This window comes from Salarias fasciatus, chromosome 20 (assembly GCF_902148845.1).
Source record: "Salarias fasciatus chromosome 20, fSalaFa1.1, whole genome shotgun sequence".
Classification (NCBI taxonomy): domain Eukaryota; kingdom Metazoa; phylum Chordata; class Actinopteri; order Blenniiformes; family Blenniidae; genus Salarias; species Salarias fasciatus.
The window spans coordinates 4,985,402-5,009,889 of record NC_043764.1 but is presented as its reverse complement, the minus strand read 5'-3'; the positions used below and the strand labels follow the sequence as shown (position 1 = coordinate 5,009,889).

Sequence of the window (24,488 nt, the reverse complement as noted above, 5' to 3'; positions counted from 1 at the left end):
CCATCTGAGGCTACGGTCGAGCTCTCTCTCTAGCCTGCTGGACGTTTTCAGAAAGCCGCATCAACTCCTCTCACGGCCGTCGCCCTCCTCCTCTCGTCTCTCGCTGGAAAACGCTCGATCGCATCGGCATGAAGTCCAGACCGCTCCGGTCCGGTCGGGAACTAGACCCACCCTGCGCCCCGCGTCCGGTCCGTATCCAGCAACGGCAGCTGCATCGACGCCCGGAGCCAGACACGCATGATTATCCCATCCTGGCTTCCAGCAGCTACACGAGCATCCACTCCCACCTCCAGTGCGCGTGCGCGTGCACGCGCCAGTGGACGCGCTCGTGTGTGTGAGCGTGTGTGTGTGTGTGTGTATGTGTGTGTGTGTGCAGGAGTGCATGCAGTGGGCGGTATGTGAAGGAAAGAACTGCAAACTGCCTTTATGGCATATATGGGCTCGTTATTTATAGTGGAGGTACCTGCAAATGCACCAGATCCTCCTCCTCTCCACCGTGATGATTTAACCCCTGTTCTTTTTACCCCACCATCACCACCACCACCACCACCCTCCAACACACTGGTGGCTCTGGCCATTTGTGTTGTTTTGTTTGTGTTTTTTAATCCTACAGGATGCTCACAGACTTCCAAACTTGTTTCATCTGATTCGAGTTACTTTAAAACTGACAACACAAACTCCACATTACATTACACTTACAAATAATAACACAGTGGTGTAGGTGAAGGTTGTGGATCGTGTCTGGGCCTTTGTTTTGCTGTACCATTTCTCTGGATGCTGTAGTTTTCACCTCATTGTCCCAAAATGACTCCAAATTGTGAGTCTGTGAGTGATTAACTATCTGTCTCCACAGGTCGGCCCTATCATGGGCTGTTGACCTTTTCAGGTTGTACCCTGCCTTCACAAACAGTTTGCAGGAATCAGATCCACCCTGAATTTAACAAATCTACAGATATTTATAATAATATATCATGAGAAACGGGAAAACTTGAAATAATAAATAAATAAGTAAAAAGTAATTGTGTATCATTACAGAGAAATGTGCAGCTTTAGTGATGCTGTGTGATGCATTGATTCAGCACCATGGACAGCAACCGCGCAGCAGCCTGTATCCGCCACCATCAAAACAAATCCCAATCCCTCCGAGAGTACACTTTCCAAACTGCTTCATTGATCATCCCATTCCATGTGTATGTTCAATTAACTATTAATTGGAACCATTTGAACAAAATAATCGATGGCCGTTCCAGCAGCACTCCTCATCTCTGGTGGAGCCGGATTGGAAAACATCTGCTGTTGTCACCCACAGGCGCACTGCGAGTGTTACTTCATTTCGACCTCCCCCCGTGAGGTAGCACAGCCAAGCTGGGCACCGGAGTCGCAGGCTCTAATTAAAATCTACAGGGGGTGCAGTGGTGGCAATGTAAACATTTAAAAGGACAAAAATAAGGACTTTAAACTTTGAGGGATCGCGATTAAGAGTGCAGCAACAAGACTGAATGCATGCTAGGAGCATTTTCCAGCCATTAAAGTAGCCAACCAATCTAATTGCTGACTGGGGAGAAAAACTGCACCAGAAAAGGCAAGGAAACTAATAAGTTGAAAAATAAAATAGCAGTCTTTTGCAAAAGAATTACACTAGCTGTAGAGTTTCTATGGCTGGTGAGAAAATAATGAGGTCAAGAATGCTAACTGAGGTCTTGTGTCTTTATTACAGCAGAAAGGGAAGTCCTCTCAGAGCATCAGAGTTAGAATCAGTTCCAAAGAATAAGAAAATAATGTGTAAATAATACATATTCGTATGAAAATCTAAATTAAACTGAGTTTGCAAAAAAGAGAAGAAGATCTGGTCTCAGATTTATATTTTACAAACATGAGCAGAAATACACACTTCTCTATAAACTGCTCTGTTTTAGTTGATGTAATTGAACTGAAATGAAGTCTGTTTGATTGTTATTGTAAATCCTGGATTCAAAATGAATTGGTCAAAATGAATTGAGAGCATGTTAACGAGGAAAGAAATGTATTTCTAAAATCATTTTAGCATGAAGAGTTGTGTCAGTTTACTTGGCTACTGGTCTGAGGGTGTTCGGCCTTGTGTTTTGCTTGGGGTTTTCATGGGAAGATCCAGAATGCCAAAGTGTGGCGTCTGTCCAATAAGCAGACAATCTAAGTCTCACCCTGTCACACAAGGGCCTCCAACATGAGCAGGAGCAGTTGAGATTCAGATCAACACCTCCATGTCTGAGCCCATGGATCTCTCATGGTAAAAAAAAAGATGGCAAAATAAACCCTAACAAGCAGCTCAAGTATGATATTCATGAGTGGTGTTTCGAGGGATTGTGAGTTTCTGACATGCAGTTGCTGTATCACACTGACCCGGTGAGGTTGGAGCTGAGCTGTGAAGCACAGCTCTCTGCTGACTGGTCTTATCTGCATTCCCACCCTCACCTATGGCACTGAACTTTGCGATTGTCACGGATGCGAGTGGTTGAAATGGGTTTTCTCCACAGGGGGTCTGTGCTTACTCTTCACGATCGAGTGAGGAACTGAAAGCTGGAGCTGTTCAGGCTCCTGCTTGGGAAACCATTTGATCTCCACAGTGTCTTTGTGGGAAAGAGGGATGGATTGCAGTTTGCTGTTGAATATGCAGGAAGCCATATGTTCAGAGGATGTACATGTCGAGGAGGAGCTCTAAGAGAATCATTTTCCACTAAATGCTCTGGTCTGGCACTGAATTAGCTGAAGCAGGCTGTCCCGGCCAAAGCAGCCGTTCTTTGAAATCTGCACAACTCGCAGATTATTTTCTTCTGAGTGAAATAATTTAAGCCTGTAAATCCCCTGCAAGGCTCAAAGGGACCCACAAACATTGTTCTGAAGATCTTAGGGAGCTTTTCAGATCTTGGCAAGCTGACAGCACACTCTTCCATAGCAATGAGAAGAGCAAAATCAAATGGTCAGAGGTTTGAAAAAGAGGCTTGAGCAGTCACTTTCTGACCAGACTGAAGTTATTTCTACCAAATTTGGTTTCCTAGTGAATTGGAGCAGTGGATAGCACCCTTGCCTCACAATGAGATTCCATGGTTTGATCCCTGTTTGGAGTTTGCATAGTTTCCCCTAGTTTCCACCCACACTCCGAATAAATGGACATCAGGTTAATTTGTTGTATTCACTGTATCATAGTGAATGATTGTGCCTGTAGTCAGTGTTTGCTCTGACATGGACTGGTGACTGCAGGGTGCGCCACTGTGTCTGATGTGCTCGTGCTTTTGCTCATGACTGTGTTCAGGCATAAACAGCCACGTGCCATGTCAAAAGGACCTTGAAGAAAAATGGTAAATTTATCTAATAAAGAAGAGTCCAGTCATGAATATATCATAGTGAAATCAGCTGAAATTGACTGTGACATAATATTGGTGCACAGTTTCTTCCTAACATAAAGTGAAAAGAGATGCTTATAGTATATAGTGATTTAATATGCTCTGTCAGCTGAAACGTACATAGCGGTGTCTCAATGACTTTAGAGGTCACTACATTAACTTATGTTCAATTCCTGGAGATTTATTTAACATAACTCTAACCTTACTAACCCTAACCATACCTTAAAGATGTGCTTTCACTTGAAAATTTCATGAGTAATGTCACTATGTAGACAAGTCAGGATGCCATTGGATGACTGTAGAAATATTTGAGTCCTCACAATACTGCTAAAACCCGGCCCACGCACACAAACACAAACATACACTATGCGCAGATACAGTATAGATAACATATTGCCCTACAGTTACACTGGCTGCTCCCCTCCTCCACTCAGGTGACTGACAGGGATTGCTACACATGCACAAATGCATGGATAGCCTTCAGGCCACTGCATCTGTTCCCACAGTGCTATCACACGCCAAGGTCTATAATAAACCATACACCAGCCCATGTTGGTGGATGTGTGTCCTGTTTCTTTGTGCATCATCAGCTTTGAAATGTGTGTTTTTTTTTTCAGGTTCGGGGAAGAAATTTGTGTTACATACTGGTTCGTCTTGCTTTGCGATGCAGTTTTATACTGTGAGATGATTTTTTGTGTCTCGCTGTCAAACATAATGTTCATCTCTCTTTTCCATTTTCTATTCCTCACCACAATGTATTTGACAACCGTATGGGGGCTTCAGACAGAATTGTCTGTAAGTAGAATTTAAGATGTTTAGGTGAGTTGATGTTGCAGTGATTTATACACAGAGAGACAGACAGACAGACTCAATCAGCTAAATGTAGACACATTTTTATGTATTGTATTTATCATTAATTCCTTCCAGACGTGTTAAATGAATGATTGAAACAAAATTCAAACACACACGCGCGCGCGCACACACACACACACACACACACACAAATATGAAACACCTTGTAAAAAGGTATCTATAAAAATAAATATATCTATTCTTTAATTAATAAAAATACACACAAATTAAGTAAATCTATATCCAGTATACTCATATAAATACATCAATAATACATACATCATGTCTGAAAGGGGTAGGATGAAGTAAAACTTATTTAATCCTACCCCTTGATCACATTTTATGACAATCCTGAATCCTAACTCTCATGTAGATTATCATACCTATGTCTTTGCTGTGTTTGTGCAGAGATTGGACTAACCATTGCAACAGTGTTCCACAATGCAGCTGATCCGTGCCAGCATGATGCCTGCAATGCATAATTGTGGGTTTTATTTTCGGGCATTTTGCTGTGTGAATCAATAAAATGAAATATATTTTCAAATGGTACATACATATTTCTACACGCCTAGCAAACATTACTAGTTATGAGTACCCTGTTGTATCCATAACAGAAGTTTGTTTTAAAATTAAATTCAGAACACCGTTTCCAATCGCATTTTTAAGTTTGTCCTTTCTCCCTTTCCGTATGCGTTGACGCACCTATATATGAGTACGTAAGCGGAAATCCAGTTGTAAACAAAACGGAGAAACTATGCTTTACTGAACCCAAATATAAAGAAACGGAAGACCGACACCTTGAAAGGAGTAAGTACCATCATATTACAGACGTTATTTCATCTAGTGTGTCACTGTGTAGCGAGGTATTTATCCCGAAGATATCAGTTGTTATGTAACAACGGTGAAGAGTGAGCTAGCTGCTAGCCGCCAAGCTAGCATGACGCCGATCTTACTCTGTCTAAATTAGTAAACATTTCTCTGTATCATAACTAGTCTGTGCATATTCACCCATTCCCGTCTTTTATAAATCAGCTACATTTCTTTAGAGAGCTCTGACAGTTATTCTTGTTCTTGCGGTAGCGTTTCTCCACATTAGTCAGTCAGCATAATAGATAACAGTTGTTTCGTGGGTTATTCCTTAAAATTACAATCAGTTGCTCAAAAATAAATGTAGTGGATAGTATAATTTACTCCACATGGATAAAAAACCCACCATGACAGTGTCAGTTTGTTTTTGATGATGCATGTAGCGCATTACTTTTCACAATTTATCGAGTTTCTTACCAGAAACCCAGTTTTCACAGGTACGATTGTAGAATCTAATAAAATCTCAGCAGCTTGCTACAAAGTATTGCTGTTGGCTGTCTGACTTCTTGATTTAATTTCTCTTCACCAGCATTCACCCAGTGGGGAAGTCGTTTTTCGACTATCCTTATGTTACATGAACGCAGCATGAAACGTTTTAAGTGTTAAACATTTCGATGCTGATTGTATTGTCCAGAATCCATCCATCTTTTATGCTGCTTTATGCATGCGACCAGGATCACAGGATGAACCGGTCGCAGGGGTTACACAAAGAAACAGATACTCATAGTTATGTCCAGGATTAATGGTGCTGTAGGCAGGATTTTGCTAGTCAATGCTAATTTCTCTGTGTTTTCTTTGTATTAAATGTTAGAGTATCCATTGATAATCCTTTAGGAGTGTAGGATAATTGCACTACCTCGAGGGCGCAGCGTTTCCATCTATCTCTGTTCTGAGCTGAAAAGGAATCTCGACAGCTCCAGGTATCTTTGACCAATCAGAAGAGCCCACGAGGCTCTAACCGTGATTGGTCGAGGGGCATTCGTCGCACGTTCTTGTGGGAGGGTCTTAACTTGCATAAGGGCGTGATGTCAGAGAAATCAGGACAGGATTGGCTGTGCTGGGTTTCAAATCGCCATCTTAGATGGGTCAAATTGCCATCTTGCTTAGGTAACCCTAAGCAAGATGGCGGAGATGCGGAATCCTGCCTACAGCACCTTTAATTTAGAGTAATCTAACAGCGTCCAAAAATTAAAGAGTAGTAGACATCTGTGATTTATGAGTTTTGTGTTATATGTGTTGTCTTGGTTTGGAAGGATTTAACTTTAAAATAATGTTATTTCTGAATTTACCAAACTGCAGATTGTTGCTCTATCACCGTATCTAGTATCCACATTCCGGATATTTTGTGAAAGCATCCGTACTCATTCATAGGATGTTATTTTTACACCACTTTCACTGTGTTAAGTTTGATTTGCTCAATGTTGCCCTCAGTAGCAATGGTAGTGATTTTACTTAATACTGTTAAATGTTTGACTCTCTTTTTGAATTATCACTTTAAAGCAGAGCTAAGCCTTTAAATCTAAAATTAATTATCCTCTTTACTTATAATTATAGATAGGCACCCTTGAGAGTTGTTATCACCGTAACAGTTGTTTTCAGAGGAACTAACATAATCAGACAGCGATCTGTATTGTGATGTTTTGGAAATTCAAGATTTCCAGAGACAGATGTCTGATAAGTTGATACAATACCTGTGGCTTATAATATCAGTCCAGTTCAACAAATTATGGATTTGATCTTAAATGCCTTCCTTTATTTCTCTCATATCTTACTTCTTCTCTCTCTCTTTCTGTCTTTTTAACAAGGGTGTGGATGAGTGACGGCGTTTGATGAGGTGCCAGCTCATTACCATAAGAAGACATCCTTTGGTGTTATAAGCAGGCAAAAGCAGTCGCAGCCAAAATGTCTCGAAAACAGACGCCGAAACCTGTACGAAGCAATAAAAAGAGCGAACTGGAGCGCAAGAGAGATGAGCGCGCAGCACGGCGGGCCATCGTTAAAGACCGCAAGAACCGCCCTCAGGATGCGGATGAGGGCGCAGAGTTTGTCAGTTTCTCCAATCAGCTGCAGGCTCTGGGCCTCAAGCTGCGAGAAGTCCCAGGAGACGGGTAAGAGACAGACAGCTGGACTTGGTATTCTCTCTGTGTTGCTCTACAGTCCAATTAAATGGAATAAACTTCTCTTTTTGTTTATCATATCTTAATTGGTGGCCAGCAGAGGTCAAAGAGCTGTAGAGTTATGCTTTTTGAGACTTTAGATTTCAGGTCTATTTTTATAATGCTTCATGAGTGCATCCATAAACGAAATGGAGTTTCAAATGTTCTTGGTTGATGTAATGTGTTAAAACTTCATAATGCTTCATATTCTCATGGCAAAGTAACAATCGTATTATATGAAGTGATCTAATGAATTGAGAAGTATATCACAATACACAAATAGTCATCCATCCATCTTCTATGCTGCTTTGTCCTATCCAGGCTCACACATAGTTACAGTGTTTCTAAATTTGTTGAGTAATTTTGCTACTCATATATTGGATCAATAATTCTATTGAGGCATCATTTACCTCGACACAGTGCCGTCTCTTTACTTTGAGCTCACAAAATCATTTTCTAATAGATTTTTTCAACAAGATAAAATTCTGCTATAGACGTTTTATTTTTATTTCTTTATTTTCACCTTTATTACTCACATAGAGACGAAATAAATAAACAAAAAAGAGAGAAAGTCCAACACTCCTGCAGATGCATTCGGTAGTCTGGTGAGGGAGTATCAGGGGAAGGAGAGGGCCGGATGGAGCAGAGAGGGAGGTAACAGGAAAGAATCATGACCACAACTCACACTGAAAGACCACTGTAACACACATGATGGTCCTATACGATCAGGCATCTACACACTCCACAGTCGGCCATCAAAAAGTCTGTAACATGAGTTTTGAAATCATCAATGGTGGGTTGTTCCTTTCATTGCTGTGATTTTTGAGGAGTGCTCCAGGCAGAGGGAGCAGAGTACTTGAACGCCTTTCTTAGTCCATGGTCTGGGGAAAGCGGCAGATAGGAAGTCAAAAGAGCACAAACTGAGTGGGGTATATGTCAGCGGTATGACAGCAGCTCAATTCTTTATTAATAAAAACCAGTGGAGGAGCGTGAGTGTACAGGTAGATAATTCCACAAAACCAGTTACTGACAAAAACAAGTATAATCTCTACATAAAACCAATTTTAATGTCACCTTCAGATGCAAAATACAGTGTAATGTTAAAGCTGTTGTTTTATCCATGTTTATACAAATTCACCCTGGCATCGTGGCCTTGTGGTAATTTGCTGTAAGGATGTTGGAGATTATGATTATTATTTATTATAAAAGGTAGCTGTATGAGTTATAGTTCCCTCTGGTACTTTAACACAGAGGTGTGAATGCTGCCTGTATTCTCGTATCAACGTTATTATCAGTTTCTAACCAGTTTTATGGAGCATTTTGGATGAGCTGTGAATTATGTGCTGTGAGCATAAATAATAGTTTGTCTTTGAGTGTTAATGAAGTTTTGTGTGTGTGTGTGCGTGTGCGCGTGTTTGTGTGTGTGTGTGTACTTGTACAGCTATATGTTGTGAGGACCTTTTGTGAGGACAATGGGTTTTTAACCTCACAAGTGAGGACAATTTTTGGAAAGTGAGGACATTTTTGCCGGTCCTCACTATTCGACAGACCGTTTTGGCCTTTTTGAGGGTTAAGACTTGATTTTTGGTTTAGGGTTACAATTAGATTTAGGTTAGGTTTAGGGTATGGGTTAGGGTTAGGCATTCATTTTTGATGGTTAGGATGAGGGGCTAGGAAATGCATTATGTCAATGAATGTCCTCACAACATATAGCTGTTCAAACGTGTGTGTGTGTGTGTGCACGCGCGCGCGCATAAAGTTTGACCTTAGTACATGTGACCTTCTCATGATTAGTCAGCACATACATAATCCTAGAATGACGCTGCTCAAATTTTTCACTTCAGACGATAAACATAATTAGAACCATCATTTGTCCTCCAGTATTTTTTATTTTTTTTTTTTAACATATTATCGGACAGAAGGATTGAGGAGCTTATTCTAAAGTAGCATGATCTCCAGCAAACGCACCAGGGACTCGTGAGCTTTGGATTTTAAAGATTTTGAACAGCTGCTGTTATGTTTCCACGTTTCTTCCAACCCTGGTTGACGTTACATAATGCATTCTGTTGTTCTTGAGTGCTGCACTGGCCAGCTGTGACACACAGACAAACGTGGCGTGTACAGCACTAACTCTGCCGCAGAGGTGACGCCAAAATGATGCAATGATCAGCACGACAAGCATCACAGCAATGGATGATCTGAATGGAAAGTCAACCCCAAAAAAGAAACCGAGCACAAGTAAAATGTGTAATAGTGCTCTGTCCTGTTTCTCTTTAGTTTCTTTGATTTATAAACTGATGGGGAGTGAGACACAACAGATTCCAAATGCATGGTTTTTGCACATACAGTCACATAAACACACATACAGACAATTTAAATCAGGGACCACACACGGCCCAGTGTCATCTTGAGTGGGCTGGACCAATAAAATGGTGTCAAAAATCCTTTAAAGTTTTTTCTTTTTTGTGGTGCAGAGTTTACAGAATGAAAATGTTGATATTTTCACAAACCCAAACGATTTCCGGTGAAAATGACTGCAGTCTTAACACTAATCCTACATTAATGATGATGCAAAACACAGTGAACTGTCCCCAAAAAAAATCTTCTATAGCTGTGGGATTGTGTGTGTTTTCACACACTCACCCTGACGGCAGGCTTGGAATCTGATGCGAGTTTGACAGCTTTCATGGCAGCTTCACCAATACCTCAGCTGCCTCTCAGTGCTGTGTTCACTACTCTGGAGAAATATGTTTGTTTGTTGTTGTTTTTTTTGTTTTGTTTTGTTTCTTTTTTTGGGATGTTTTCTTTGACATTTTTCAAGTTTTACTGACACCAGAGAAAACCTACGCATGCACACAAATTTTGACATCAATAAAAAAAATATATATATTTAATTATTAAGACATATGCAGAGACACAAGAAAGTATTCGTCCACTTGTTAGCTTGGCTTAAGAATGTGTCAAAACTCAAAACCATCTTTGTCGGTGTGGGATGGAGGGATTATTTTCCTCCTAATGCCTCCATTGTGGACTTAAAACACTAATTTTAAAGAAAGCTAGTTTTTTTTGTGGGATAATTAAATGTATGTGCCACGACACCCCCTGGTGAGAGGAATGCTCTGATTCATCGTGTGCCAACTCGCAAATGAAGGGAGAATCGGATAATCATTGAACACCCCATGTGATGGAAGTTTTAACCCCCCTCCCCTCTGCAACCTGTTGTGAGTTCAGATGTCAGGTTTGAGCGTCTGAATGGAATTCAGCCGGACTGAGGCTCATGTGTGTCTCGTGTGTCTGGCCTCCTGCAGGAACTGTCTGTTCAGAGCGCTGGGCGATCAGCTGGAGGGCCACTCCCGGGGCCACCTGCGGCTCCGCCAGGAGACCGTCCAGTACATGATGTCCCACCGGCAGGACTTTGAGCCCTTCGTGGAGGACGACGTGCCCTTCGCACAGCACTGTAAGAGAAAGACTCAGTAACTCAATAACCCCGACAACAACCAGAAGTAATGCATTGAAAGGCGGCGATTAAACAGTCTGGAGCGATGGAGGGAGACCGGGACGCTCAGACCACCAGGTCATCACAGGGTCAACACATACTCACAATTAACATGAAATACCTGCTTGTGGACTGTGGGAAGAAATACTGGTTGATGTCGACAATCTGCTTACGCACAGGGAGAACATGCAAACCTGTCAAAGAAGGAAGTCAAGCCCCAGATCAGATCAGAGAGCCTTCCCCTTCCCCATCCCTTTTTGTTTCTGAACCTGTGCAGCAGCTTTGTGGTGACCCCTAGTGGTCACTGCTCATACTTCAGAATGTCCAAAGTCTGGTCCTCGACCCCGATCAGGGCCCAAGATCAGACGTTATCTGGCTGCTGCCTTTTCTCCTCGAACTTTACATTTTTCACCACAAACGAAACGGCTGAATGAAACTCACAATCAGTTTTTCTTAACACATGATGTGATTCCAGCACGATTGTTTCCAGTTCACGGCAGTGATGTAAAATGTGGAGCGACCACAACTTGTGTTGATTCTGTCACGTCGGATCCTGTAAGACATTCTGCTCGTGTGAGGCCAGTGCGTTCGTTGGTGGTTTTGACGTCAGTTGTTGTCAGTGTTGAAAAGCGTGTTGCTCATGGTCAGTAATGTCTTTTGTTTCTTTCTCTTAGTGTCCAACCTGTCTCAGGCCGGAACGTTTGCGGGGAACGACGCCATCGTGGCTTTCGCTCGCAGCCAGCAGGTGAAAGTGGTCATCCACCAGCTGAACACGCCGCTGTGGGAGGTGGGCAGGCCGCCAGACGCTTTCCCCGTCTCGTTCCGCAGCGCAGCGGGCCCGTCACCTCTTTCTGTGTCGCGCTCTGCCTCGCAGATAAATGGTGCCGAGAAGCAAGTGTGCAGAGAGCTGCACATCGCCTACCGCTACGGAGACCATTATGACAGCGTCCGGCGCATCGGTGATAACTCTGAGAGTCCTGCTCAGCTCCGGATCGAGGTGAGCAGCGCGCTTCCTGTGCCACAAGCGGAACAGTTGACATTAGGTGGCATTTGACTTTTTTGGATCTTACCAGTTTTGTCACATTAAATTCTGTTGGTTTGACGCCTTGTACTGATCTGTGAGTGCCGCCACTACTTTTTTCCAACTTTAAAATGCAAAATCTGGCAGAATACAAAAGATTCTCGAAATACTTTTGTTCTGCTTTGAATGAGGATGACTGAATCTGAGTCATCCTCTGTTTTGGTAGTTTGAGTATTTTATAAGAGTTTCAGCCACCTGCAGCTACTTCCTCTCATGTTGTCTTAACATGAGAACAAAAGCAAGAATCATCCAATTCACCATTTTGTCATACAATACACAGGTTAGACACCTGTAAGTTATTTCATCACATTCTTTTTTTAAAATCTTATTCAGTATTCTATAATAAATTATTGCATATATACAAATCCCGTCCTGCCCCTTCCTTGAAGTAGTTTCCCAGCAGTGCCTCTGTTGAGGCGTCGGCCTCTACTTGGAGATTTCTGATATATTTCTCATCATCGCTCTTCCCAGAGTCTCCACAACTCACAGGGCCAGCAGCGCGAGTTCGGGGACGGTCAGAGAGACCGGCAGAAGAACTCGTCTCCCACGGCGTCTGAGGAGGACAACGTGATCCTGAGCTCCATCAAGAACCGAGGAATCCAGGGTCAGGAGTGAAGCTTTGCTCATTAGCCGCTGGAACAATCAGACTTCCGCCAGTCAAGTCGATTACAGACGTCGTAGCCATCCTGCTCTCAACATGCTCTCTTCTGCTACATTCTCTATTTCCATCCCGAGTTCTTGTGAAACCCTGAATGTAATTTTTTCTAAAAGTAGTGATTCTTTCTAATCTGTCCACTGTACCGGGACGTGAAATCAACCAGGCAATCTCAGCAAGATGTAGCAGTGAAGTCTTGCACACCCAGTCGCAGAAGAAATTCAGACTTATTCTGTTTTTCAGGCGATGAGGAGAACCTCCTCCAGCTGAGTGCAGCAACAATTAATGCCGAATGGCTCGTTGGCTCGGCGCTCGGGAACTCCTGCCAGGGTCAGTGCGCCTCAGGATCCTGCTCAGCCTGCAGAGCTGAAGCCGCAGACTGCAGCGAGCACAAGAAGCCAGCAGAGGGCAGCAATACACAGAAACTTAAGGTGAAGTCAATCATCGGTTTCTGGATACTGGCAGATAGGGGGAAAAAAACAAAAACCTCAGTAGATAGCGTCTTAAAAACCCCTCAGAGCATGTCTGTTTTTCCAGGTATCCAACAAGCAGAGAAAAGAGCAGCAGCGACAAGAGAAGAAGAAACGCCAGGAGGAGAGGCACCGGCAGAAATTCCTCCAGAGCAAAGGAAACCAGGACCAGAACCAGAACCTGCCGGAGGCCGTCACTTTAGTACCAGCCCTCAACACTCTCAGTATATAGACTGGAGCATGGCCAAAACTCCCCCCTGCTAGTCTAGCTACCAGTGGCTGAAGCTGCCTGCAACGTTTTGCACTTAGTCAGATCTGAAACCAGTCACAGCCGATACGTTTTCCTAAAGAGAATCCTCTAGTTTCTTTGCGAACAGTATGACAGTGCCTGCAAACTCGAGTGAATGAGACGAGTGAAAGTAAAAAAAAAAAAAATTACAACCTGGGAGTAACGGAGCATGACTATCAGTATTTCTGTTGGATTTCTTTCTTTTTCATTCAGTGCGATTCCTGGTTGGTGTCTGTGTCCGTAGAAACTTTGCAGACCCGGTTCCCAACCCCTCTTTTTTTGCTGGATATCAGGCTTTCGATGCAGATCATCTTGTGCTGCCAGGCTTTTTTGATCGAGCTCATCCAGAACGTTTTGATTTCTCAGAGGAAGTTAAGGAGCGAGTGGCAGAAAAATGATTGTTATGCACACTGTGTAAGGAATGTGGCAATAAATACCAATAAATGAGCATTTACTGAAATTGTAGTTCATTGATTTTTTTTTTTTCATTTGGGCTGAAATATTTACAGTTACAGGATTTATAAATCATCTATACATGGAAGTTTAAAAAAATTGCATTAAATTGTAACAGAATATGACTGGAATTAAAAATGGAAGTGTAAAATGTTAATCACATTTCACATCTTCATAGGTCTGTCATATCTGTCAAATACCTTTATTTTATTGTTCTGGCCCAAACTAGGTCAAAGTAGGCTTTAAAATGAAAGAATCCATGTCTCAAGGTGTGACATCACAGATGAGCTGAAGAGAAAAAAGCCAGAAGGTAGAAAAGTTTATTAAACTGTGTAAAAAAAAAAAAAAAAAAAAAAAAAAGAACTGAAATGAAGTCAAGAAGGGCTAACGAACATCAGCTTATCATTACCAGACTTGACATGACTATTTACACTTGGATGCAGTCTTCTGTTCGACGGCACCTCTGCAGGTTGTTCCCAGCGTTCCAGTATAAATTACCTATTAAAGCAGGACTGCGTAACGTTTGCTAACTCTGGTGAAATGTGTGTTGTTGCCGAGTTTAGAGGGTGATGAAGCTCGTCCACAGAAGTCACTTCCCCTCCTCAGACAGCTTCTCAGTCCAGGCAGTGGTAGGAGGAAGATGGAGCCAATGTTTGGGACACAGTCTGAGATTCAGAAGTCTTGCCGGATGTTCTCTTTGTTTTCGTCTCCCTGCTGCTGTCGGAGCTGAGTGACTTCGTTCTCCAGCTGGACGATGGCCCGCTCGATCTCATAGTTCTTACTGACCAGAGACACCCAGCTGCAAGAGAATAAGCACGCACGTTAGGCCGGACGCGAATCCAGCCGTAGCGTTTCCAGAGTGAGGTGATCGTTCAAGCTGACGTACTTGGACTCCAGCTCTCGCAGTTTGGCTCCTCCTGCCAGCTGGTCGTTCTTACGCTGCCAGTTCAAATCCTGAATCTGCTTCCTGTGGACCAACAATTCATTTACAGGTAAATGCAGAACCACCCGTTAGTGTTTTTTTTTTTTTTTTTTTTTTTTTTTTTTAAAGCAAGTGAAATATTTTCATTGATTACCTGAATTTGTGAAGTTCCTTTTGAGCTATCTCAATCATGAAGGCCAAGTTACTGAGGAGGACAGTGAAGATGGTGCATTAGACGCTTTCAGACGAATAACACAGTGAGTGTGAGAGCAGGCTGCTGCTACGTACTCATTGTAGACCTTCCACGCATTGGTTCCATACTGCGACATGACCTCCAGGTTTTCAATGCGGACTGCCTGATGCTCCAGCTGGGCCATGGAATTGTTCACGCACTCCTGCCACGCTGTAATGTCGTTCTTCTGTCCCGACGACGGTGCTGGAAGCTCATATCTGTAACAAGTAACAGAAATAAGGATGATTCATTCTCAACATTATGAGTTGGAAAAATGTTATCTAAAGCATTCTTGAATCATAAAATTCCTTTAGTATGTAGATAGATGTGATGTGCAGGGTTAGGGTATGGTTAACCCTGTGGATTGTTTTTTTTTGTTTTGTTTTTTATAGTTCAACCAGGACAGGATCAAAGATTAAATGATCAGTTCTGAGGCTCAGAGAGAGGAACACTTGTCAAAGTTAGTCAATGTCAATTAATCTCTCTGAACAACTGGGGTATGAGTGGCTGTGTTTTCAACATCTAAATTCCTTAACTACTGTGGTTCATCTCTCAGTGACCAAACCGCCATCAGCGAGGATTTACCTCTTCATGCTCAGCAGATCCATCGGCTGCCGAGCTGCCAGCCGCTCAAATTCATTCCTCATAATCTCGGTCTAAAAGGCAGAAAGAACCGCTGTTATGTCTGTTCGACCAGAACACAAACGTGACAGGTTTTCAGAGCTCTGGTGGACTTTATCACCTCAAAAGCAGAAAAGTCAGGTGTGGGCAGGTAGCTCAGGTAGTTCTTGGTAGGTCGATACCTCCTGGTCTCCTCTTCAACCAATGCTGCAGCCTAAACGAATAAAAAGGGATGAATAAATTTAATACATTTACTCTTGCAGCTTTAACTTTCACTCACACATTTGATGATAGAGGTGAACGCAAAGAAAAGATTAAGTGAGATCAGATTATCTAAATCTGTGAAGTGGTTCCTTGCTGGTAAATCCAAAAATACCCCACAGCCAGTGAAGGATGGAGAGTGAATAGATCAGGGGAACTTATTCAGCTTTAAGAAATCCACCGAAGGAGCCTGATCTGAGCCAAGTCATTAACCTCTCATGAATAAATGTTCTTTGCGGTCAGATGAATTTATGAACTCTCTAATCCTGCTGGAGTCTCGCAGGGGCACTGTCCTCTCTGTGACATTTAATTTGAAGTCAGCTTGATTTGAGAACAAAATGAAACTCCAGAAGCTGAGTGAATGTAATCAAATCGTCCACTACTGGACTACAAACTCACAATTTCAGCAATGCAATCACTAAAATCACATCCAGTTGGTGCCTTAACGCTTACAATTCCCCATGTCTTTCCACGCTTTGATCTGAAGCAAAAACTATGGAATACATTGGGTGAAAATATAATTTATCTTATACAAAACGGTGAATAAACAAAATCCGTGTAACAATGTAGAAAGGCTGAAAAACATCAAGTACATGTTTTGCTTTACAGTACACAGAGATCACTGTGCTTTGTTGCCTGGTGCTTATACTGTTAAAAATTACATTTTAAAGAAACCTTCAGGATAATATTAGATTATTGACCTTCCCGTCAGCATGTCTGTATCACTCTCAAATATCACAGCTAAAATCTAGCCTAAGTACAACGGATAAAGCCTTCAAAAAATCTGTAAAGTGTAAATATTGGCACAGATAACCTTCAATTAAGATGTAAAGTTCTGAAACTACTGCACGCATCATGTAGCATGCTAAGCTAACACGCTCCGCTTGTGTTTGGATCAACTTACCGCTTCTCGGACTCCTGCTGCATCGTAACCTTGGTCAAAATACGGTAAAGCATCCACAAATACCTCACCGGCTACTGAAGCCGTGCCGGCCATCGCTAATTAGTAAATATGATTGCCTGAATTGTCCACTTCTCTCTCCTCGAATGAGAACCGCTCACTCTGAATCTGAAGCCTTTCCGGAAGTAGAAGGGTTATTTCTTGTTTTGGCGCCATCTAGTGGAGCGGCGTGTAAACTGTAAACTCACCCATCCGTGCAAAACATGTCTCCACTTCTTGACTTGACTAATTATTTCTGCCAAAAGATATTATACCTGATTTAAAAAAAATACAACTGAACATGGATGTATGGATGTAATAGAAGGACACAATACAATATAATAAAATGTCTTTATGTCAATGTACAAATACGAGACGTAAAAGTGTTATCCAATTTGTACATCCATTCTTAGCACTTCTGTACACCATAAATAAAAGCAACTGTAAATTCCACCAAGATTCAGTAAAATCTTTGAAAACCCTTGAAAAAAAGAAAAGAAAAGGAAAACACAAGCAAACACCCATCACTCACAGTCAGCCATGTATTCCGTCATTATGTCATTGCACTGATCCATTTCAAAAACATTAAATGTGTTTTGACTGCGGTTGGATGGAAACTGTTCTTAAATCCTGTTGTCCTTGTTTTTAATGCTCTCGTCTGCTTGATGGCAGCAGGTGTGTATGAGCATGCGTGTGTATATGTGTGTGGTCAACTTGTGTTTCTCCATTATACTTTAGACTGACAAATACATAATAGATGATATAACAATATAGGATTTTAATATTATTTATGTGTTTATATTATCAAATATTGTGAGTTAAGAGATGGGATTAGATAGGCTGAAACTCCTTATTTACTTACTCTCTATTGGGCTTTTTCGAAGACATGACAGTCCAAATGTTTCTTTCTCCTGTGTGTGTGTGTGTGTGTGTGTGTGTGTGTGTGTGTGTGTGTGTGTGTGTGTGTGTGTGTGTGTGTGTGTGTGTGTGTGTGTGTGTGTGCGCGCGCGCGCGCCCGTATCACTTTACTCCTTGTGTGAGAATGAGCTTTTCTATTGATTATATCCACTGACTAGTTCTTGTTATTAAATATTAAATATCTAATAATTTCCAGGGCTGGAAAATTGAATACACTTAATTATAAAATAAGATCATATTTAATCACATGTTAAATGTACCCTATTTGTAGCTTTGAAATTTAGAAAATATTTGCTAATATTATCTGATATTTTCAGTTTTTATTTGATTTTATAGAAAAACGAGCACGTCTGACGTCAAGACGTAACAGACGTACTCCTGGTCCGAGAAGTTACGCAGTACGTGCAGTGGAGCTTCAAAGAGGAAGGAAGATGGCGGACAACAAAGGCGAAGAGGATATGGAACCGTCTACTAATTTGGACTCCGTACCTTCAGCGCCTGAAAATGAGCAGCCAGAGACTAAAACGGAGAAGGCAGAAAATGTTGTCGAGGCGAAAACAAAGGAAGACGAAGAGACCGAGCCGAGCAATGTCGTTAACGAGGCACCGACACCCACTAGTGAAGGAGGGGACGTTAGCAACAGCAGCGGAGCGGCGGATGGTGCTCTGGGTGAAGCCAACGGGAACGCTAGCACGGCCGTTAGCCCGGCCGAAACCAGCAGCACCGATGCGGAGCCGGCGACAGAAACTGTACCTGCCGGCGAGGCCCCCGTTGGCGGACTCCAAACTGAAATGTCCCCCCCTCCCACGGCTCCCGCGGCCACGCCGGTATCCACTCCCATTAATCTGCTGGATACGTGCGCAGTGTGTAAACAAAGTCTCCAGAGCCCAGACTGTGAACCAAAACTTCTGCCTTGTCTACACTCGTTTTGCCTAAAATGTATCCCGCAGCCGGAGCGACAGTTGAGCTTACAGGTGACCGGGCCACACGGGCAGGCGGACACGCACATAGGTGAGTTGTTGACGGATAGGAAGATAGAGCAGGCCTCTGCTCTGTCATCTGTAATTTGTTGACATAAACCGTTAGCAGCTGTGAATACTGTGACAGCTGGATGATTCACCTGAGACTTAACACCTCGAGACGCTGATGCCTGCAGGCCGGGGAGTTAGATTTCAGACTATTGTATTGCACAGAGCAAGCAATGTGGAGAGACTCCACTCCATGTCTTGGGAAGAAGGAGACACGTTAGCAGGCACAAACTGGCAACACCAAGCAATGGGCGACTTAACGTTTTGCCAAGTTTTAATTTTTGGAGCCGTTCAGTGATCATTTAAATGATGCTCAATCAGTCTTATCCCTCCAACGTGCTCACGTGGACAGCACGGGCCCTTTCCCATCAGCTTGGCTTCTGTACACGAATGGGATCATTTTACTTTTGGATATTGTTTTGATGACTCTCGGATTGCAGCTCGAGCTCACCAGGTGCCAAATGAATCCTGGGTTAGTCAAAGTGATGGTACATAACTCGCTTAACACATCTTTAATAGAAGCTCTAGATATTTGTGTCAAAAATAGTGAATTATACAAATCTTCAGACAGGAATCGGATGTTTTAATATAAACACATGTCTGGGGTATTGCATGTTTACATATTGATAACTGCAGCATCCATCCACTTGCGATATGCTGAGTTCATGAACCAAAGTATGGAGTCCTCACATAGTTTTTCAAGATGCAGAAAGATTGTAATTGCAAGATTTTGGAAATTTCATTCTTTTTTTTCTTTTTTTTGTTTTTTGTTTTGTTTTGTTTTTTTGCAATATCTGTCAAACTTGCTTGCAAAGTCTCAAATAATCCAGGAAACCTGACAAGATCTTGTAATGTTTTTATTATTCTCCTTTGCAGAAGATGATGCAGGACCAGTGTGTGAACGTCCAATTATAATTTATTGCTTATTTGGTTTCCTTTTGATTTCATAGTGCTCCTATAATTTTGGGTAATTTCGATTGTAATTAGGCTGGATCTCTGTGAGTCTGTCAACATAGTAATAATAATAATGATCAGTCTGTTTTTGAGGGCAGACAAACCACACCATGTCTGTCACTTGACTTTATTGAAAGCTCACAACACTCCTCTCTGATAATAAGCATTTATTTGTAAAGAATACATTTGATCTTACATGCTGATATAGAATATTATTCTATTCAGAAACATAATATCTTTCCCTTTAAAGTTGCATCAACAGGTAAATTTTAACTTTTACTGTACTTGTTGACTTATTGTGCAGTAGCTTGGCAGAAAATGCACTAGATGGTGTCTGGGGTGACTTTGTATCTTTTTGAAGTTCTGCAGAATTAATACTATAACAGCATTTTATTAAATCAATAAATGTAAGCACAGCATTTATGTTTCCTTTGACTTCCTCACGTTAAATTTGAAATGCTACACTTGTTTCGGGTTGAGTGTCAGAGGAGGCTGGTGACATCTCATGTTACTCTGCATTCTCTTTTAGCCGCTACAGTTTTAGCACTGTGTGGTACCTGCCACCAACATTAATATCATTTTCTTAGACGTGGGAAAAGTGTAAATCAGAACATTTTTATTTCAGGAGTTTCATGTGGATTGATTTCAGGACAGATTCAATCGCATGGTCTCAATTCAATATTCAGAACTGCCTGACTCCACAAAGTACTGCTGTTTGATTAAGTCTGGTTTAAAATGCTTTCAACTAAAATAAAACTGCACTTAAATTATCCAGCAGACAATTTAACAGAACAACAGAGGAAATGAGTTCACTTTAAATGTTTTTTTGTTTCAGTATCTGTATTTTGGAGTCAATCCTGAAACAAATCCGTAGAAAGCAGGGCCTTCAAAATTTCTTAATTTTTCCACTCCCTAAATATCATGATCAATTTCACTGCAGTGGCCCTCTGTTTCTGAAAGCTACTAAAGTCTTAGCAAATGATTATTCATTCCTACTTGTCCTAAACAGGTGAATCCAGCAAAAAGAGATGCTTTTAGATACCAAATTTCCAACATTCATTACCTCATCTTTTCCTAAAGGTTTACAAATTATGTCAGCGTGGCTCGAACAACATGCTTAACCCTGGACATTGTTTAATAGAATTTGACCTCCTGCTTTAGCTGGTAAATAGAAAATTGGCCAATAACATGCTTACATAATTTGGGACAATTACAAATCCTTTAATGTGACAGATAAACAACTTATTATCAACATTTTGTTGAAGAGTTCAATATCTCCGCATAACCTCATGAAAAATCCTCACACACCCTCCTTTATTGCAGAATACATACCAAATGCTGCTTTATTTTCGTGATAGTCTAAAGGCCTATTTGTTGTCCAAAAAAAAAAGGAATAAAGTTCACTTCCTGATGTCAGCCAGCAGCAGAAGTAAATAAGTTTGTCAGGACATTTCATACTCTGAGAAGGTGTGCAGGCCACACCCCTTCACCGTAGACACACTCCTCACGATGTTTCAATGATACTGCAAGAGGGTGTGACGATGGTAAAGAGAGTTGTGTATGAATTGATGGAAGAGGTGGAGGGGGTAGAAAAAAAGATGTTTGAGGCTGAGGTAGCTAGATGATTTGGTCTTGAGAAAGCAAATGAAAGAGAAAAGGCAGTGGAGGTGGCGTCCATTTTGAAAAAACAAATCTGACCGACCACACAAGAGTTTGCAGACCACACAGCAGCAGAACTGGACAAAGGTGCCAGGTGGGCGACTTTTTCTCTGACAGGTGGAGCTGAGCAAAAATATTTAGACACTTGATCGCCTTAATTGGCAGATAGCATTAACTGCTTTGGCAACAACAGGAATGAGAAATTCAAAATAGGTATTTTAAGAGATTTACTGGTACTCTTGAATGATTATTTATTTAAGTAATGCACAGTAAAAAAAGACATTTAAATGCCAGATGAATGCAAAACTGTTCATGAAGTGCCCAACTGGAACAACTAGTTTTCCACTTCCCGATAGGTTTATTGTACATGCATGCATCCCTCCTCCCTTTACTTCCTCTTTGTAATATCTGCTCAATAGCCAGTTTCAGCTTCAAACACCGCATTGTTTAGCTGTTTACATCTTTGAAACACCTAGCCACATGTGTCATGTGTTTTCTGTGTCTGGCTTTATCTGAAAAACTTTAAATGTACAGTGATCCTCACTGTGCTGCTATTTTTCCAAATGATACAATTCGACAAATCAAATTATTTGCAGATCTGTTTTGTCCTCCTTTCTCCAATAATTTTGCACGGTTCCTGAAGCCGGCCCTCAAATTAAATCACATCTCAGTATTAGCTGAGTTGTAAGGCCTCTCACCTCTGCGTGATCGGCCTTATCTCACCCGGTTTCAGCTTCGTTGGACAGGTCGGTCTGGCTCATGCATAGTAACAAGGTTAAAGTCGAAGAACAACAGCCACATCTATTTTAACTAGTTGATTATGGGGATAAAAACATGCCACTTTAGTTTGGCTTCCACTTTTATATAATTTTCTTCATGTGTAGGAGAGGAGCATGAGACTGAGGAAACAGACCCCCCCCCCATTCTGCTTGAAATATGCCTTTAATTGTTTATGTGTGTTTTTTATGATGAGCAGACATATGGCTGAGCCTGAACTGCCCTAGTTCAAAGTGACAGCTGTGTGTGTGCGTGTGTGCCTGCGTGTGTGTGTGTGTGTGGTGGGTTCCTCTACACAATCTCAGTCCAGCTGCGTTCGCAGCCAATCACATGGGGGATCCATGCAGCTGAAGCTCACACAAACCGGCTGTGTGCTGCTCCAGCCAGCCTAGACTGGCTCAATCCAGCTCATACCGGTTCTTAACTCAGCTGGCCGGTGGGGAGGGGTGGGGAATTTATGGGTTTACAAGGTGGAGGAGGTGCAACACATTATCTGACCCAAATTAAGACGTTCACATGAAGTTTAATCTTGTGACTTATATTAAAACACGGAAAATAAATAAAAAAAGTGAATGCGCTACTCTAATTACTTGGCGTCTGTGATTATTGCTGTAATTGCATTAACAAAACTAAATGAAGTCATTAAGGGGAATGGTCTTTGCTGCTTGGCCATGTGATTCAATATTTTAATAAAAATTCCAGAAAAGGATTAGATGGAATCTTCTGAAAACAAGCAGTAAACCAATTAGTCTCTATGAATAAGCGTCATTGTCCCATCAGTCCTAGAATTTCCATTAAGAAGAATTTACCTAAAGGAAATTATGCAAATTTGCTGGAGGCTATCTATTAAATCTGGGAATTAAGGTTCTTCAAAAGACAAGTTTATGTTGCTTGTCTTTGGTGAGCGTTCAAGAAAAATTAATGGAACATTGAGCCATACAATTACAATTTCAATTTGACTTGATTGATTCATTTTGTGAGCTTGTGTTTAAAGTGTTGCCTTTCCTCTTCCTTCCTTCCTTTCCTCTTCATTTCTTTTTCTTCTAGTAAATGTTATGCGGTGTTCGGTTTGCCACCAGGACTACAAACAAAGTGACATTATTGACAACTACTTTGTGAAAGACACCACAGAGGCAACCAGCAAATCTGACGACAAAGCTTCAAAGGTATGTGGAAACAATTGGCCCTGTGGCGCTAATGCTTTATAGATGGGTGACAAAGGCATTCTCATGTCTGCTTTTCTGTCATGGGTGCACGTCCCACCTTTTCCAAATCTAACAACACCTCAACATAGGGATTTGAAGACTTCTTTAACATGTCTGAATCGTGTAAGTCTCGGGGAGTATTTGACTAGACATGGATGAGAGAAGCAGCATCAAAATAATGGTCTTTCAACAACCTCAGTGAACTGTTCTCTGGCTTTTATGTATTGTAAAATCAGTGGTCAGTTTTTATCATTTGCTGTATGATTACCTGCAAAATAGATTTAGAGCCACTAAAAATCTTCTTTCAGTAAATCATGTAGCTCCAAACACTCTGAAAGTAATCTTCAGTCATTAAAAGTTCTTATCTAGTTTTTTAATCTATTTAGAATAATATATGATTGAGATTTTCTGTCATATCATTAGAAAAAAATGACCCTCTGTGCACTGCTTGCTAGTTGAAAGTGTGAAAACTGTATCCTGTTGCACCCTGGACAAGTCATCCGTCTATCACAGACACAACAGAGAGACAGACCCATTCTCACACCTGTTTAGATTCCGTTTGTGCAACGTTTTCAAGTGAAAACGCTAACATTTCTTTGCTTATTGGGTGTCCGTCTGCATGACAGAGGCACTCTAAACCACTGAGACGTGCCGTTTCCCTGTAGAAAGCAGAAACACGACTACTGTGCATGTGCGCCACAGCTGTAGTAAACAGTTGTTTTGATTGACAGTAACAACAATGGCGGCCTCCAGAGTCTCATGACCCTCAGTCCATATTCTCCTGGAACTTGATAGTTTTATAGTTGGGAGGCCGCCTGTAATAGCAATCCTACTTTGTCGTCTGTCCATACACTCACCATTGTTAATGTTTACAGCATCTTCTCATGTGTGCACGTGTCTGGTTTTATAGCATAAAACTTTTATGAAATAAAAGCGCAAAAATTAGCATTTTCACTTGACAAATTTTTCACTTGTAAACGGGGCCATACATGGGAGAATTTATGTGGAGTCCTGCAGGGACCTATTTTAGTACCATTGATCTTTCTTATCTGTATCAATGACCTGGATGTAACTGCATCCATGTTCCCAGCACTGTTTGCCTATGATACCAGCTTATTTCTGTCACATGAAACCCTCCTAGCAGTAGGCTTTGGCCAACTCTCACTTAGAATGACGCTCCACATGATGCAATGAAATGGATTGCCTTTAAACTTTCAAAACTAGTGTCACACCTTGCATGTACATCGAAATCAATTTAACGATATCATTGAA

At 41.6% G+C, this 24,488-nt stretch overlaps 3 protein-coding genes across 8 annotated transcripts in view; 2 read left to right on the top strand and 1 right to left on the bottom strand.

Moving 5' to 3' along the window:
• The first annotated feature begins 4,929 nt into the window (after window positions 1-4,929).
• otud3 (OTU deubiquitinase 3) lies at window positions 4,930-13,206 on the top strand. The gene is made up of 8 exons (XM_030119430.1): window positions 4,930-5,039; window positions 6,905-7,207; window positions 10,564-10,712; window positions 11,426-11,538; window positions 11,626-11,748; window positions 12,304-12,436; window positions 12,731-12,918; window positions 13,025-13,206. Exons 2-8 carry the CDS (start codon window positions 7,002-7,004, stop codon window positions 13,187-13,189), a joined length of 1,077 nt encoding a protein of 358 aa, XP_029975290.1. The 5' UTR covers window positions 4,930-5,039; window positions 6,905-7,001; the 3' UTR covers window positions 13,190-13,206.
• An 804-nt stretch (window positions 13,207-14,010) lies between these two features.
• bcas2 (BCAS2 pre-mRNA processing factor) lies at window positions 14,011-16,850 on the bottom strand. The gene is made up of 7 exons (XM_030119431.1): window positions 16,640-16,850; window positions 15,596-15,688; window positions 15,439-15,509; window positions 14,910-15,071; window positions 14,776-14,826; window positions 14,586-14,666; window positions 14,011-14,498 (listed from the first exon to the last, which is right to left on the bottom strand). The coding sequence occupies exons 1-7, from the start codon at window positions 16,730-16,732 to the stop codon at window positions 14,372-14,374; spliced, it is 678 nt and encodes a 225-aa protein (XP_029975291.1). The 5' UTR covers window positions 16,733-16,850; the 3' UTR covers window positions 14,011-14,371.
• A 1,143-nt stretch (window positions 16,851-17,993) lies between these two features.
• Window positions 17,994-24,488, top strand: part of trim33 (tripartite motif containing 33) — a 22,433-nt gene continuing 15,938 nt past the window's right edge. For 4 of the 6 annotated variants that reach the window (XM_030118350.1, XM_030118352.1, XM_030118351.1 and 1 more), the window contains exons 1-2: window positions 18,014-18,604; window positions 23,059-23,177. In XM_030118350.1, coding sequence (XP_029974210.1) covers window positions 18,025-18,604; window positions 23,059-23,177 — 699 coding nt within the window. In that variant the 5' untranslated portion in view covers window positions 18,014-18,024. Of the gene's footprint in view, window positions 18,605-23,058; window positions 23,178-24,488 lie in introns of all 6 variants that reach the window. The other 2 variants (XM_030118353.1, XM_030118354.1) reach the window with 2 other exon arrangements.

Excerpts from the sequence above, each read along its gene's own strand:
- otud3 (XM_030119430.1), top strand. The coding sequence starts at position 7,002 with ATGTCTCGAAAACAGACGCCGAAACCTGTACGAAGCAATAAAAAGAGC. Across the intron at positions 11,539-11,625 it reads TGAACACGCCGCTGTGGGAG|ATAAATGGTGCCGAGAAGCA; the intron begins GTGGGCAGGCCG and ends TCTGCCTCGCAG. Across the intron at positions 11,749-12,303 it reads CTGCTCAGCTCCGGATCGAG|AGTCTCCACAACTCACAGGG; the intron begins GTGAGCAGCGCG and ends CGCTCTTCCCAG.
- bcas2 (XM_030119431.1), bottom strand. The coding sequence starts at position 16,732 with ATGGCCGGCACGGCTTCAGTAGCCGGTGAGGTATTTGTGGATGCTTTA. Across the intron at positions 15,689-16,639 it reads CAGCAGGAGTCCGAGAAGCG|GCTGCAGCATTGGTTGAAGA; the intron begins GTAAGTTGATCC and ends TTATTCGTTTAG. Across the intron at positions 15,072-15,438 it reads GATCTGCTGAGCATGAAGAG|ATATGAGCTTCCAGCACCGT; the intron begins GTAAATCCTCGC and ends TACTTGTTACAG.